The sequence below is a fragment of the Anopheles aquasalis genome, chromosome 3 (assembly GCF_943734665.1).
Source record: "Anopheles aquasalis chromosome 3, idAnoAquaMG_Q_19, whole genome shotgun sequence".
NCBI classification, from domain to species: Eukaryota; Metazoa; Arthropoda; class Insecta; order Diptera; family Culicidae; genus Anopheles; species Anopheles aquasalis.
Window position 1 is genome coordinate 53,418,549 of NC_064878.1, and position 17,500 is coordinate 53,436,048.

Here is a 17,500-nt window from a genome sequence, read left to right on the forward strand (position 1 = left end):
CGCTGAATAAATGTTTGCCGAAGTGGTCCAGTAGCAGTGGAGCGGGCGCGGGCGCGCGTTTGGCCAAAGGATTAAAATGGCATTGATTTTAATTCCTCGAATCAACAATTTTATGCTGTTGCTCCAGGGCCTTGGACGTCCCTTTTTTGCGGGTTCTTTTGGTGCTCCATTCCGGCCAATGAGGCCAATGTCTTGCAAGCTGCTTCTTCGCTTCGTAGAAGTTCGTTTCGTTCGGGTAGCATTTTCGTTTTTTGTGAGTTTATCATTAACTGATTCGCAGAACTTTGAACCAACGATTCAGCGTGGTTTGGACAGCTTCGTAAATTCTAAAGTTAATGGCGTCCTAACGGATTCCGGCGTTAACGGATTCCTGAGTGACATTGACTCGCGTGAATGAGGGAAGATAATCGATGCTTCACTAAGCACTCATTATCAGCCACCGATTTCTCATTAGCACGATCTACGGAGACTCCGCATTTAATGTTCACTTATCGCACATCGTTCCGGTGAGATAAGCTTGAAAACCCAAAGAAAAGCAAAAGAAAACTTCCGCCTCTTAATACAGGAAGCTTAATCGTAATGCCGCAATCGAGAGCATAAAATCTAATAGCATCCTTCGTACGATACTGTTCAAAAGGCGCCCCGTTTCCTTTTTTGTCTTTTCCAAACATTTACTCCAGAAGAAAAGAAAAAAAAATCCAATTCCCGCTCTCTTTGACTGCTGATTTCTTTTTGTTTCCAAAAAAAATGCGGAAAACATGAGCTGTTTTCCCGGCTGACATACTGACTACCTACTGGTGGTACGCCCGATGATGCTAAGCCCCCCCCCCCCCCCCCAAATGGTGCAATCCCGGTAGTAATCGATCTGATTGTACAGGAAATTCTATTACCGTCGGGCTGCCTTGAGGCAACGCAGGCAGGTACGTTCTCAAGCCAGTGACAGAATGACGGCGGTGGCGGCGAGGAGTGAGATGCTTTCAGATTGATTCCGCGAACCAACCACTCGATTGCTTCGATTCCTCCAGAGACACCAAGAGTTGTACGGTGTAGCAGACGTAGTATTGAGTTTCTTTTATTCTTTCTGCTCTGCCAGTTACACAATCAAGAGAGCAAAAGTCGTCAGAAAACCGTTCCCGTGAAAGTATTTCCCATTTTTTTGCTCACTGTCAAGCCAATTTCAAAGACCGTTCCCAGCGAATGGCCTGTTTCTGGCGAAGTATGTGCAACATTTTAATCTACGTCAAGCGTAACCTTCCTTGGGTTGATTGCGTGGTGCAGAGCGAACAATCGGTCAACGGACTTTTCGCTTCCAGCCGAGAAGCAAATGCTACTCATTAGGCAGAAAAGCTCGTTAACCTTCCATTCCAAGCGGTAGACTGCTGTTCACTTCCGTTATGGTGGCCAGTATGGGCGTTTTTTTCGCTCACTCAGGGGTTCCGAGTTCAACATAATTCACTTAGGAATCTGTTTTCATCCAGCTTGCAAGGGTTTGACGAATGGCATTCCTGGTGATCAAGTTAACCTTTCAACGCTACACACCGAGTTGATGCGTGTCCTTGTGTCGCGGGAAATGAAACGTACCAATCGTTTCGCGGAACCCGCGGGGGTGATTTTCTGCAAACATATGCCACTCCCACCCCTTTCGCGTCCTTCCAGACTGTCGCGACGGCAAAGGTGACGGCTCTGCTATGCGAAATAACCTGTCATAAACCGTTTCAAATATGATTTATCACCCCGTGCCGTGTCATCAGCATGAAACTTTAAACAAATTCATTTCCCCTACCCGAACCCCGGGGGGAAGGTGACCTCGTGGTACCTCGTTTGCTCCGATAACTCGTCGTCACATCAAACGGAGTCCAGCAACCCCCCGGCGAGTATGGTACCGTACGTGCCCGTTCGTTCGTTTGTTTTTCCACTTTATGTTTTATGTTAAAATCCAGCCAATCATACCCTGTTTGCTCGCAGCGCAGCCCTTCCTTGTGTGTGTCTTGGTGGAATCGAATTATGGCGCGAGCTTTCCCGTGGACGATGTAAGGCCAGAGCCAGCCAGTGCCAACATGTTGAGCTTCATCGTTCGGCCGTCGCAAAAGTTTATGGCGTGAAAGGCAATAAATCCTGGATGCAAAATTTATTATCAGTACCCACGGCAGAATGGTTGTGTTGTGGGATGGACGAATTGAAATAAAAGAATGCTTGCAACCCCCCAAACCGTTCTGTTGGTTAAGAAAAGGGTTCCCACCCATCCAAGAAAACACCCAAGGGCCAAGTCAAATCATGTGTGGAAACGATGAGAAAAGGGATTGGTTCCCCGGGGCGTCCTTCTTGGAAGAGGTAGTTCCCAGAACAGAGTGGTGCCGTCCTTTCAATACAGAAGCAAGCTGAGGCACAGAAAAGATTTAATTCATTCGCCAACTCAAGTGAGGTCCCACTCACGTCGACCACAACCACAACCAACACGAAAGGGCGAACAATGGCGAGCCGGCCGGCAGCGATACATAAATTTCCCTTGGCGACCACTTGCTCGGTAGCAGTCCTTTAGCCCCCCCCCCCCCCCCCCCCCCACCCCCAACAACAACAAAGAAGGGGCTCCTTCTTCACAATCGGAAATAAATTCAAATTAAATGGTGCTTCTGGCCAGACAAATAGTTTCGAAGCGAACGAGGAGTGAATCACAACAGAACAACGCGAATCGGCGAAACGGATTTATTGGGTCACGCCACGAATGCGGATGGGGCCATTTATGCGCGAGTAATTGCTGAACAGGAACAGGGCAGCGCGAGGCAGCGTCGGCCGGTGGGACGTGTGGTGAGCATTAAACGGAATCGAGCAAACGATGGCCATTCCCTTCGAAGCGTTCATTGTGTGGCCATCAGAGGTCTGAGATTGGTCGGTGCTCGCTCGCTTTAATCGTCCGTTTCAATCATCCATCCTAGATGCGATGGGAGGTTCATCGGTCGTCGCCGGTCGTCCACAGTGTCACAGCGAACCCAGGCGAGATGCTGCGGTAGAGTTCTCTCATCCCTCAATCAACTCGCGTAAATCGTCTCCCTGTCTGTGTCTCGGCAAGACAAACTGAAATGCCATTCCAGTGTCCGTAAATGGGTCGTGCGGAATCCGATTGCCTTTGGAAAATCGGAAAAGGTCGCTTGGCTCGCCAGCCGCATAAAACCGGCAGCCGGGGGTTCGGTTTCGGATACATTATTTCCCTTTTGTTGGCTCAAATTTCTTGCCAGCTAGAGGCAGAGGCGGAAAATGGAATCTTCAGAAACCGGCGACGATACTGCTGTTTCGATGATTATGACTTCGGCATCGGGCTCGGAGCTCGATGGACGGGTGCTTTTGGCCAAAAATTGAACCACATTCCTCAACATCGAAGCGCAGCCGTTGGGAATCTGATCGAAAAAGCACGGTCAGCTAGCTCCGCAGTAACGCAATCTATATTATGTGCCTCGAAGGCGAAACGGATCGAAGCTTGAAAGCATGCCAATGAAGGAGAATGGCTTCGAATGGAGGCGTTTGGAAATGGAGGGGAAAAAAAACTTCCACCAGCACGGTCGCTGGCGCTGTCGCTGGAAGGTGAACGGAAACCAGAAGAGGAGGAGGAAGAGAGGGCGGACACACAAGTGAAACATCGTCTGTAACATTATGGCTTACAACACAACCACTGTCTGGCACTTGGCACCCGAAATGCCCCGAAGGGGAATTGGTGTCGTCCTGTCGTCGTCGTAAGCTCCATAAGTGTCGAGGTGCGCTGACAGTAGCAGCAGCAGCAGCAACAGGACACAGGTAAGCTCCATCATCGTGATCGTGGGAGAAAGGGAAGGCGACATACACGTCGTTTAGCCCGGCGGGCAAATTGTAGTATCACCACATTCATCGCCCTCTCATCCCCAGCAAGATCCGAGGAAGGGAATCCGTTTAGCACCACCCGCTCCATCTCCCCCCCCAAAAGTCTCTTCTTTATACCCCGCGCTCCCTCCTTTTGCAGGGCAGAAATGTTTTACCGCAACAGCAGTAATGGCAGATAGAGGAACTTCCTGTAGCTTGCAGGAAATATTAATGCTTTTATCCCTGGCGACTTGCCGGGGCGCTCCACGGGACTTTTGTGACTTGCGCGTTGCATTATGTTGCCCTCTTATCGGACCATTAGGCATTAGGGAGAAGCTAGAGGAAGTCGGGTCCTTGCCTTGCTCCTAGAAGCTCAGCTGCTGGGTAAATGTTAGCCAAAAAGCAAATTACGATGGATTCGATCGAGCAAATACGTAGGCTCGGAACCCGTGGCACCCTTACTTCGCGCAGAAAATTCGTCTCGCATCGACCCCGAGTTCCAATCGCACATAAGTGCTACCGGTGTGTTCGGTGGGTGTGGTGAGCGCTTATCGGGGACACCTAGGTCACACACAGCGACACGCACGCACTGGGTTCCTGTCACCGCACGCAATCAGACTATGATCGAGTTCGACAAGACAGACTGTTTGGTGGTTCTCGACGGAACGAAATGTACGTCCGAGCTCGAGTAGGATAAGGTTTGGATCGGGGAGCGCCTTCAAGGAGCAATTTATGATGGCAAATGGCACCGGGCAAGGTCAAGGCCATATTTCTTGCCTCACCGTCTGTCTGCTCGGTCTTGTCTTATCGCGCTTGATGTTCTCGTTGCGTTCGTTCGAATGGAAGGGACTCGTCTTTGTCGTGTTGCTGTGGCCTTCCTCCCATCCCATCGATTGGTTGCCGAGCGCGGACTCTAACGTTAAGCTCCTTCAAAACAGCACCGGAATGGTGGAACATCCGGCGTAACAACAGGGTATTGTTTCTAACCGCGACGCCAGGATAGATAAGCGAACCCAAAAGGGCGCGTCTGAGCGAGAGGAAAGTTATCGGGAACAGTATGCTTCACGCCTTGGCCCGCCACCGGTTTCGGGTGAAGAAGAACAAGTTTGAATCCTTCTTCAACTCCTGGAACCCCCCCGGGGAGTGTTCCTAAATGTTTCTAATCACATGATCAGCGTGCAAGCATTCGCTCTCTCCGTCGGACGGCAGATGCTTGCCCGAATTACTATCGGAGCGTATAAATCGGAACCAAATAAGCCCGTCCTTAATGCTCCAGCGTCCGGACCGGTATGCATATTAGGATTTGCTCGGTAGCACTTTCCGTATCCGCAACATTTTGTGTGCACAGACATTGTGTAACGTTATGAACGCTTAGCGACCAGCGGTTGTCTGAAGGGGGCAGTAAGTGGTCAACGAGTGGCATCATCATAATCCCGTCCTCATGTTCCACGTGCATTCCGTACATTCCACGCCGATGCGGATGATGATGATGTTGATGAGGAGCATCGTAGAGAGCCAGGATCGTCAGCATTGGTCGGTGGTATGAATTTATGAGTCGCAATGCGAGGAAGCTGCTGCTGCTGCTGCTGCTGCTGCTGCTACTGCACTGCTGTCTGCACTTGGTACATTCGTCGAGCACGATTCACTTTAGTAAAGGACACGCTGGAATGCATTCTTGACCAGCTAACAGGACACAAAGGCATCCCGCTAGCTGCCACTAGAGAGCACCATCTGAGGCACGTGTTTCACGTTATGAAACATCCTCAGGTTGGTAGGAAAATGCAGCTGGTTTCCGACGGCGAGAAGAAACACATTTGCGAGATCTGGATTAGTGGATGGAACGGAGCCAAGTCCTCTGCCTGGATGTAGCGGAGCACTTTTTTGGCAAGGAAATTCATCATTTAACCTCCGCTGAGTAGTTAGTTGAACGATTGCCAACGCCAAACCTGTCCGGAGTACCTGATCACTAACCGAGGGAAGCGGAGGCCTAGAGTTCGAGTTCGTGGTGGACAAATGGTTCGTTTCCGCTTGTCACCAGGTACCAGTAATAGAGGAGCTGGAACTCCAGCTTTAGCTCCTAAAGAGGACAGAACACAGAACCCACAGGACCACAATCACATCTCAGCTGCAGCGTCAGCTTCAAGCCTCCTCCGAGTATTCTTCGAGAAGGAGCACGGCAAAGGACAACACCTGGCCGAAAGGTCGGAGGGCACGTCCGGGGGCCGAAATTGCCATTTCACAGCTGCGAACGATGTTTGCCAACGATTGGGCGAACCATACCGCACCACCACTCTCTCTACCGCCCCGGGAACCATCCCTTACCCACCGCCACGTGACCTGCAGACGACAGCAATTTGGTGTTCGCCAGTTTCGCTTCACTGCATTGTTGGCCACGCTGTTTTTCCAATTTTCATCCGATAAGTCCACCGAAGTCCGAAACCGAGCGAGTGAGCATCCGTGCTTCGTTTTGCTCGATTACACTGGAAAATAATGGCCAGCACGGCTGCCCGGCTGCACGAGGCACCACATCTCGGTGGTATCTTGCGACTGAGATCCGGAATATGGTCTTTGTTTTCTGCCCCGATTACAGTTACCGAGAAAAGCTCTGAAAAACAGAGGTTTCCGTGACCAACCATGCATAATGCGGCATCCCGAACGTACCGACGAGAGCTAACAATGGTCTGCATGTACTTTAAATGATGTTTCAATATTCTCCTTGATGTTAATATTTATCCGGGCGCTCTTACCTGTTCGGCTGGCTTCCCGGAGCAGGTCATCGATCAGCTCGTCCCGCACGTGGATGCCGAGGTTCCGCAGCATAAACTGCAGCTCCTCGGGCGTCACGTGCCCATCCTGGTCGCGATCGAGCAGATCGAATGCCGTCCGCAGGTCTGCAAGAGAAAACGAGGGAGAAGAATACGCAATAAATACGAGGGTACACTGGAGTAGAGCTTCACTTATTCAAAAGCAGCAAGAATACGGCATGGAACGATGCGAGAAGAAGCTAATGGTAAAGTTTTGTAAAGTGCGCCCCGTTCCACAAGTTTGCCAATCGAATACCAGGAGCATTACGGTGTGAGTACCGCAGTAGTGAGCACTCGGTGCTTGGATTAGTACCAACGTCGGAGAGGTCTTGCCTCATATTCCGCCTGCTGCTGAAGACGTCGTTCCGAATTTACTTTTGATTATGAAAAGTTTCACTCCCTCTCTCTTTCTTTCCTTCGTTAGTTCTCTCTTTTTCATCAGTTGATTGGGATCGTCCGTGCGATCAAATCGTATTCGCGGCCCACTTGGTGTAGAATCCATTAGGACGGTATTTGTGTGAGTTCGTGAGAGGCGACTCTTTTCGACGGCACTTCGGAACCGGCGTCGCATTAGCATGAGAAAGCTGTTCGCCAAAAAGGAATAGAGCCGTTCTGTTTGCTTTTGGCTATTGCTCGCACTTCAGGGCAGTGGAATCGCTTCGCTAACCTTTTTCATACCCGTTAATACCGTGGCGCGAGGCCACTCGAGTGCGTTCGGAGGGAAGGATAAGCTGTTAGACTGTTTAGCATAATCGAATCCTGAATCCAGCAAACATTTGCTGCCGGTGACAGTTGCCGGATCCCGGCAGCATTCGTTGGCTTGGTTGGTTACAGAAAATGGCGTCGCATAAGCAAGAAGGTGAACGATCGGTAAAGACCCTCATCAGTATCACATGACCAGCTCGATCAACGCTTAAATCAACACAGAAAAAGGACATGCTTCTGTTCCCGATTGTGCCACGGTGTGGACGGTACCGGGAATGCCGAATGCCAAACAACACAATTGATTAATGATCCCAATTAGCGGACTTCGGTACAATAAACAAACAAAACGCGCCCAACACGACAATCAAAAGCACCGTCACGGCGCACAGTGACAGTGAACATGCCAGCCAGCCAGCCAGCCAGCCAGGTCCAGAGATTTGCGCTTCCCTTGACCACTCGGGCGCGCGCGCGCGCGCGCTGGAACCGTTCGTCGCCGTTCTGCTCGTTTCTTTTACCACTACGGTAGCTAATATAAACAGATCGTTTTTTCAAAGTCACAATGATTTATGAGCGAAGCGGGAAACTTGCTCGCTTGCTTGGCCTCCCTTTGGCGCTCAGTTCGCGTTGAACTGCGCCGCGTTGTTGACCAATAAATATTGTGGCATTACTCCCCAACACGCACACACTAGCTTTTTGCGATAATTAATGGCTACCCACAGAGTGTATGAGTGTGTGCTTGTTATTTAAAGCTCCTTCAGTAACTCAACGAGCGAGCTCTTGCTCGATTATAATCGAGATTGCTTCACACAAAGACCGATCTGTCCCGGCTGCCCGAACCAGAATATTGATTGGCAATTCTCGAATTCGGCTTTGTGCGAATGTGTCCCTGGCACTCGATGCAATGCAACCCGTTCTGCTGGCTGCGATAAAGATTCCTTCGTGGAAAGGACAGGATCATCGGAGCGAACGGAAGGACGGACCGACGAACGAACGAAGCGGTCGCATGCTTCTTGGAAACTTTATTGAGTTCCGTCCGTTCTGATGAGTAGAAAATTGAATCAATCAATCATACGAATCGAATGTGCGTGTGCACTAGTGTGTGCGTTTGCTGCTGCTACTCATGTTTATGCTCACCGCACCACCAACCGTGGAGGCTTCTCCAGTGAACGAATCCCTCTATCTTATGCAGCGTACGTTGAAAGCTTGATTGGGAGAAACGCACACTCTGCATGCATGTGTCTCTGGATTGGAGATGAAGACACCGTCCCCGTCTGCTGATGACAGCAGCATAATCGAGTGAAGTGGAACAGAATATGTTAATCAACGTTCGTTGATTCTAATGGCATTTCGACAGGCGCAGGCCCATCGCCAGGACGCGTGCGAGGGCCACACATTGAACAGAACGTCGTTTCGCCGGGAATTCTTTCGCAAACAAAGCTTTTAACGAATGAGATAACTATGTACCGTGTGTCTCTGTGTGTGCAGGTGCATGATAAATCCGTTCGTGTCCCGTTAGCCTTAAGCTTCCGCTAGCTCGTCCAGCTGTGTTTGTTGTGCGAGCGCGAAACTGAAGTGATTAAACTTTTCCCATTTTCCAGTGACATCGTCCGGCACAACTATATCTATCAGTGGCACTGACAAACACACCGATAGTCAGAGAAAGAGAGATGAAGGTGTGCCATCCCGGTGCCAGGTGTCGCTGTTGTAGCGCAGAGTCACCGGCGGAAGAGTTCTCGAGAAACACGAAACATCCTCCATCAACGATTGCGATTTGCTCGGGAGGAAGTAATAGAAAATGGTGCCACCGCGAATCCTGCCGCTGCCGTAAGAGATGGCGATGACGGACGAATGAAAAAAAGGCAGAAAGAAGCAGGGAGCAAGATTAAGTCGAGAGCCTGTTAGCCATGTCCGCCAGGTGATGGTACGAACGTGGTCCGCTTTCTACCTGTATCTCTCTTTCTCTTCCTCTCTCTCTCTCTTGCTGGGGATGTCAAGCAGACATCCTTCGATACCACGGTGTGCTCGTACGGAACGGAACTGACTGGGTGGAAAAAAGTGATTTATAAATCTCATTTAAAATTCTCATCAAGTGTCTTGGGGGGGGGGGGGGGGGTCCGTGGGGCCATCAGCCGGAAGTCAGCTGTTGTTGGTAGAAGTTGGATGGTCGTGCGTGAGGTTCGTGAGCTTCGTTGGTTTCTGTTTGAGTTTGGGATTTGACTTGGTCATTCCAGGAGTTCCACCAGGAAACTGACCGATGAGATGTGATCATCTGAAGGAATGGCTACCGTGGAATCACCGTAATGCTGTGTCGACCGTTTTTTTCCGATTCCAAGATAAAGTTGCTGCGTTTTCTTGTAGCTTGGATTGAGCTTCTTCCTAAATGGGTCTTGGAATTTCAGCTTGAATGTAAATGTACTGCTGTCCTTTAGCGAATGGTAAGTTGATAAATTGGAATGATTCTTGCTATCGCTCGAGGATGCAATCGACTTCCTCTGTATGAGCGCTCAGCAGCAACATTTCTCCTAAAATGCAATTTTATTTTGTCTTTTTCCCTTGTGACCATTTAACTTATTAGTTTTGTAATTTCATTGAGTATCATCCAATTTCGGAAAAAAAACCCGGCACATCGTAACGCCAACATTGCCAATTAACTGGCACACTAGCCCATGAACACAAGCAACCAAAGGGAGGCATCATGTGCAGTTTTAATAATTAAATGCAAACACATCCCATGTGCAGGCTGCACGCGAGGGACTGAAGTCAGCTCAAGTAGCACTAGCATGAGTGCCATTCAGTTTGAGAGTCCAACTTGAATACATTGTGCGATGCGGTGTCCAGTGTCCTTGTGGACACTACTACTACTACTGCTGCTGCTGCTGCTGCTGCTGTACGAGTGCACTATGTTGCAAGTGGAGGCTGTACTGTGTTTGCACAAACCAGATTTTAAGCGTTTCACCGAGCATTTGTACCCCCGAGCTGCTGCATCTCGGTTTATCCTTGGCTAGAGTGCGCATTTCACCATCTTTTTTTGCAGAGAAATGATGCTACAATCAACATAATATAGAAACATTTTGTGACAAAAAATACACGCACACAGTGTGCGTGAGTGTGTAAATCACGCCCCGACACTCAATGTCACCCCTGACCTGTGAAACCGTGGAAGCGATGAATCGGTTGACACAACGGCGCGCGTTGGCGTTGGAGGCCACACGGTGCTACCGAAGCTAAATATAACATCAATCCAGTGCGAAACGCTATTCGTAGATCAAGCGATGGCCCCCATCGGAGCGTGTGTTCCATCGTTTAAGCACCGTAAAAGCGCTGACAACCAACCCTCCCTCCTGGCCGGGTGCCGGGTGTATCCCGTGCAAATGTCGCAAACTTCGGATCAACATTAAAGGTTGCTTGCCTTTGCTTTTTCGGAAAATGCGTCCCAAAATCCGCGGTACTGAAGGGGGAGAAGGGGAACCGGTCGCAAATACTACTTAGCAGGCAAAGTGCCGTTCAGGGTATCCCTTGGAACGGTTTTCGCCCAGGGGAAAAGAGGAAAAAAGATGGCCAACTTTATCGGGAAAGGCAATATCGTCGTTCACTACGCACCTTCCCCATGGCCAGGCATGGCAGAAGGGAAAGTGGGAAAAATAATTTTCATTCAAGTATTTCGAAGACTTTTTTTGGCGGATCTCAACCCCGCATCCACCCCCAAAAATAGCGCCGGAGAGAGAGAGAGAGAGAGAAAGAGAGAGACACCGAAACCTGCGTGAAGCGAATGTGTGGGTAATTTGATTTGGTTTGCTCCCTTTGAATGGCCCTTACCGTCTTCGTCTCACTGATCAGACGTTACGCGCCGTAGGGGTGCGGGGTCGTGGTTGGTGGAAAATGTATTGAAAATGAAAAAATAAAATGAGACCGTCTGGGGAGTGCCACCATCTGTTGAAGCGGAAAGCGAGACCGACATCTTTTCGCCATGCTATCAAAAACATACGGTACGGGAAGGAGGAGGTTTGCGAAGGGTTGTTTTCGGGGGGCCATAATTTCGTTTAATTTGAGTTTACCCGCCGCAGGCCCCGCAGACGCCTTCATTTGATCAAGTTAAGCTCCGAGAAGTTAAGAAAGCGGCTTTAACGCGACATCCCGATCCCCGCCGGACCGGACAGCTTGAGCTAAGATTGTGCCACGAGGCGAGAAGTTTGAAATTATATTAATTCCTCCGTCTGCCATTTGTGGGGGCGGCAGATAGCATGCCGAGCATGCTTTTGCACCGATCCATGCCAAGCAGCATTGCGCAGGGAACCGATAAAATGGTTTCCGTTCCTCATAAATACCGCCATTGGTGAACGGAATCGGAACGTGACAGTTTGTAGTGACTGGCTGGACAGGAAGAGAGGACTGTGGACGTCTTCGGCATCTGCCCCGGAACTGGACCAACATTGCAGAAGATTCCCATACCATTTACGTTCGAGATGAAGGATCCAAGGGAATCGTATGCACAGAATACAGCTGGCCGGATGTGATGTCGACAGTAAATGTCAACTGACCGGACAACACCAGGGACTACAACCGAGAGAAGTCTTCCTGGGTTGTGTCGATAAACTTTCTTCTAAAACGAATAATAAAACCCACAGAATGGTCTAAAGGGATCGTCTAGGGGTTGAACTATAGATGAGTTAATTGAAATCCACTGTGGGTGGTAGCGGACTCGATGGAAAATTAAAAATATTTTTTTTCAGCCTGCACTTCATTAATGAGGGATCTGAAGTGGAGTTCCGCAAAGCAGCTGAACGAGATCTGTCAGTCAAAGCACTGCCCCAGAGGCCCTAGCTTGCCGGTGGTTTATGGAAAATCACCGAAAAAAAACACATAATCCTCTCTTCCCGAAAAAACAGTTTCAATTAAACTGTCCAACTGACCACGACCTGAGCAGGACAGGGGATGTGACGAGGGTATCCGGCTGCTGCTGCCAGCTGCACAGCAGCAGCAGTTAGACAAATGGTTGTCCATCCACGATCGCGTCGCGCGTGTCGTGTCCTTCATTTTCATCCGACAAAACCAACGATATCACGCATGTTGTCAGTCAGTGCAATCTGGACATTTGTAATGGTCTGGTGGACGGAACGGAGACCGAACGAAGCGCCATGCTCCAACACGAGTTCACGAATGGCCTCGAAAGCGGTTGTGGCTGCCACTGACAAAGTGCCACAGTCGGCACGTTCCTCGGCTCCGGCTTTTCCTCCGCATTTTGACAGCCGATAAATAATGACCTTGGCCATCATCAGCACCGGTTTGCCATTCCGGTGCGTGTTCCCGGGTGGATGAAAGCAGGAAACGGGCAGGAATGTAGATTAAGAGCAGTAACATGCGAAACATTACTTGACCTTCGGGCGCGGCAACCGGAATGGATTGGCGGCATCATCTTCGCGGTGGCCGCCGGTCCGTAGCCAGTTTGAAAAATCACATCCATTAGTTAGAGGGACCGTGATGGTGGTGGTGGAGGAAAAGGCCCTCCTCTTCCCGTTTCATCCTTTCGGATTTTTTTGGTTGTTTTGTGTTCGAAGAGGTATCTTTCCTCTGAAATTGTGATTAATAATCGCGCCAAAACGGAAGAATGTTTGGTGCCGTGGCGGACAAAAATCCCCTTTTTCCGTTTTTCTACCGACGAGGCCAAGGGTGTGTGTGGATTACATGCTAAGATTGTGTCACCAAAAAAGCGGAGGCGGGCAGCACGCTATAAATCTTCTCGCTAGCGCGCTTGCCAGGCGTTACGAGGCAGCCACAGCCGCTGCTGTCGAGTGCGATCGTCCGGTGTTATGAATGCGGACAGATTGGAATGGCCGGTAACTCGAGTGCCAATTCCAATCTGGAAGCTTCAGGCTCTTCAAAGCAAATTTAATTAAATTGTTGCACGGGCGGCAACCAACATGAACAACAAATGAAACGCAAAACTCGGTCCCGTTGGCCGGTCGGAGAAACCATCCCAAAACCACGATTTCCCTCGCCGGCACCGGTACCGCACCGAGTGACATTCCGTGACAGCAGAAGGAGCCGTGCGGAATTGACGGGCGGTGGGCAGCAAATTGCAATTCCCCAAAGGCGAGTGGCGAGCGCAGATTGCATTTTGTGCATTTTTCATGGAAAATTACGCAAAAAACGCGGGCGGAAAAATGCGATCCACTGGCGAGGGTAGTTGGCGGTTGTTTGCATTGAAGCCATTGAGCGGTTGCATCACGCGGTGGCCAAGGAAAACGCGCGCACACAAACAGAGGGACACAAGGTGAAGAGTGAAATGGTTTACGATCGTTTTGGGTTGGCCTCCTCCCAGTGCAATTCCATTTTCCATCCTGTTTACAGCGTCCAGCGTCTGGTTGAAGGTTATGGCCGGACCGGTGTTGAGTCCCCGTAGTAAATCACCGTTCAGCGCAGCGTGGGTGTTTCGGTGCGCAGCGGAAATACCATTCCTGTGGCCTACGTGACACCTACACACAATCCTGCGGGGAAGGAAGGGGGGGGGGGGGGCGTGACCGGTCGCAGATCGCTAATTTCCATCCGCCACGCCATTGGCCAACGATCGGTGACAGATTTGTGGTCGGTCGTGGTGCACGAACAGTCGTGCTCCTCAACTGGCGTATCGCATGATCGCAACAACTCCCACCACACCGAGGGTGGTCATAATTTATAATACCCTGGGAACACCCCCCACCCACCAGGGGGTTCCTTGATCATGCCGGAGTCTCAGCTGGCGGCGGCTGCCAAGGATTTCCGGTGTTCGGTGCTATTTACATCGCATTATGTGGTGTGCGTGTCTTTGTGCAACTTTCCCACCAGCAGCCGGCCATCCCCGGCCATCCCCGGCCATCATTTTGTCGCTGTGGTCAGGCTAATGAAAACCTCTCGCACTCCGGGACCACCGGCATGGACCTTTTTTTGATTATCATCCGGCCACCGCGCGACTGCGGAAAAGGGAAGTTGATGAAACGTCACCGGACACTGGTTTTACTGGACGGGGTGGGTGGGCTGTGCGGTTGCGGATGCCATTGCCTTTGATGTTAGCCCACCCGGACTGACCGGATGTGATTGTCAGGCGCTGTGCGACGTCAGCGTTTTCACTGTAATCGCTCCTGTAAGCTTCTCGCAAGAGTTGCACAAAAGCAGCATCATCTTATGGTGACCTTTTGGACCGCGACGTCACCGTCTCCGTTTTTAACGACGTTACAAAGCGGACAAACGTGGGGCAGTATTTTACAATTACCAAGACACCCAACACCCGCAGCAACCAAGCGCTGCGTTTGCAGTTCGGGCATAAACTTTCGGCAGCATTAATCTTAATTAACCAAACTTGCTTCCCTCCCGTGGGGCGACACTAGAGGGCCGTGTTGAGTGTCTGTCGACCACTAAACGTTTAGGCAACCACCTTAGCTCAGGAGCAGCGCCAGAGTGGTGTCGCCGAGAGTAATTTATTTTGATTATAATTTATCATCCTTCATTGATATCCTGTCACCGGTCGAAGAAAGGCAGTCCCGGAATGCTTGTGAGAGTTGTTTTGTCTCGGAGGGCATCGAGCCTCCACAAAGTGGTTTCATCAGCGAATGGCTGTGGTTTCGCTAATAGAACGCCACAGAACAACAGAGCACCGGACTGAGAGCTTTGACGTTCGCGTTCAGTATGATCGGTTTCGCTTCGCTTTTATGCTCTCCGTACCACAAGCTACAACGCATTGGCATCTCACGAGCATACTGATTACGTGAGTTAGGAAGCTAGCGAGCGCCCACGGTCTCACAGGATGCGGACGGGACGTTCCTCGTGTTCCTATGGCATCCCATTCCAATCGAGCGACTCCGGTACGACAGGATTGGATCCTACCGACCACCACTCTCTTGCCGTTGGCATCGACAACACCGTACCGGTACGTGCGTAAAGGTCATCTCGATACTAAGCACCGGTGTAGCACGTCGATGCGATGGTAAAGCGATTAACCGTCACCGCATCTACGTGACAGAGAGAGAGAGAGGCATCCCGTGCTGCTGCGTGCTCCCTGGGTCTGGTGCTTGTTGGAGAGACCGGTTCGGGCGTTAATTATGTTTATGACTTAATGCCAGCGCGACCTTCCATTCACTGAAAGGTGAGTCATCCGATTATGATGGCTGGAATGGCCGAATCGGTCGTGCATGACAAGGTGTTTAGGATGGTCTTTTGTGTGTTGCGTTAAACATGTTCCCGCAACTGAACAACTTAGTAGATGAGTATGAGATGTTGCTCGACCCAACGATAGTGACAAAAACATGCTCTATATAAAACCACAACAGAACCATGGTCTGTTGTTTCAGTGATCTATAATGAATGATTAGATTAATGATAAGAGAAATTACCACAATTTTCAAGAGTGAAGAAGCTTAAAGCTTCAACAGCAACCGCTTCGAATACGTACAGTTTATCATCCACAACATCGTTCATCAAACGTGTCCAATGGTGTATGACACAATGATTACCCTACACCGTTTTGCTGCAACACCTTTACTGGCCACCGCAATGGTAACAACGGTCACCACAACCAAAAACCATTGACCATTGGATCACACCGGCAGCAGCAACAACAGCAGAGGCAGCGGTTTGTGAGTAATGTTTGCTCACGCTCACGCCAACCGCAATCATTCCATTCCGGCCAACAAACAGACAAAAAAGGGGGAAACTTCAGACCCGGTGCCAAACCATAAAGCATGGCACCCGGCTGGTATGGGAGTACGAACCTCCCCCGGCGGGGGCAGGAAACGTGACAAACTGGAAAATCTCCGCATTGTCTGTCGATGCATCCCTGGTGGGCTGCAGTCGATTGCATCATCCCCTATCGCGCATATCGATCGGATCCCCCGGCTTCCGCGATGCACTTCAACCTCAAGGATCCCATCCACTTGGTTCGAAGGACCTCAACTTGTGCTAGTGGTGGTGGTGGTGGTGGTGCTTGTGGCTTGTATCACGCCTTCACGATCACCACCACCACCACCACCATCGTTTGCAGCTGCGATCCCGCACCGAACGTGCTGCGTCGATGAAAGAGTTCAGTTCAATCGCTCGCTCGCTCGCTCGCTCGCTCTATATCTACGGTTTCGAGAAGCAGTTGGGGAAACTCGAGTGCCGATAACGAGCTGGTAGACCACGGCATGCCAGTGCATCGTCTGCGCGGTACTGCGTGTTCCTGCCGGTTCAGCTGGATGGCATCGTCTTCTGACCTTCTCGATTTCGCAATCGAGCAATCGAACTAGCAATAAGTGGTTCGTGGGGGAGGCAGACTATTGATTGATGATACAACCAGTCTCTCTCTCTCTCCTCTCTGTCTCTCTGTCTCTCTACCAATGCGAATCTCACATCTTATTGCTCCGGTGTGCACCATTGAAGCGTTTCCTGCGAGCCACCTTTTTTCAATTTTATGCTAAACGCAATCCTTGAAACGCTCAATTGACTTTTCATTTAAAACAATGAGATAAGGAAGGAAAAAAGATGTGCAGTGTGGAGACACTCCGGCGAACAAACGATCGTACATTCTTCCTTCGTGGTAGTGACGGGTGCTACCCAGGCAATCAATTTGTCGGTCACAATTAATCAAATCCTGTGCTCCTGTAAACATGCACCGTCTTGTGTCGGTGTTGCTGCGGCTGCTGCTGCTGCTGCTGCTGATGATGATGGCGATAGTAACTGCATTCCTCGTTCTTCGCATTTCGCGCATTCCACTCCATATGGCCACGTGGACCGCAGCGAACCGTGTCAGGAAGGGAAATTTATGACCAAAACGCAGCGCAGCACAGAACCCACAGCGAGCGAGCGAGCGAACGGCCATCATAAATTGCGTATTCGTGGTGCAGCCACTGTGTTGTGGCAGGATTTGGAAGGGGCAAAAGAAGGCAACTGTCAAACGCAGCACTCTGCAGGGAAACATGCTAATTTGCAATCATCTTTGCAGCCAACGCAATTCTTTTGCCCGCGAAACGAGCGCCATTGATTCAACATTCAGCGAAAGGGCGCCAGCGTATGATGCGATGCGATGATTCACCAACGAAAAGACCATGGTGACCTTCAGATTGTTAGTGTTGGTGCGTGGTAGGAAGCTATCTCTCTCTCCGCAGATACCCATCGCTCGACTTGCTCCTCGATGAAAAACATTTTCATTGTTCGGC

General features: G+C 50.3%; 1 protein-coding gene across 9 annotated transcripts in view; it reads right to left on the reverse strand.

The window, feature by feature from the left end:
• LOC126578210 (calcium-binding protein E63-1) overlaps window positions 1–17,500 on the reverse strand; it is a 49,563-nt gene that overhangs the window by 9,989 nt on the left and 22,074 nt on the right. For all 9 annotated transcript variants that reach the window (XM_050240551.1, XM_050240548.1, XM_050240554.1 and 6 more), the window contains one exon: window positions 6,576–6,719. In XM_050240551.1, coding sequence (XP_050096508.1) covers window positions 6,576–6,719 — 144 coding nt within the window. The remainder of the gene's footprint in view (window positions 1–6,575; window positions 6,720–17,500) is intronic.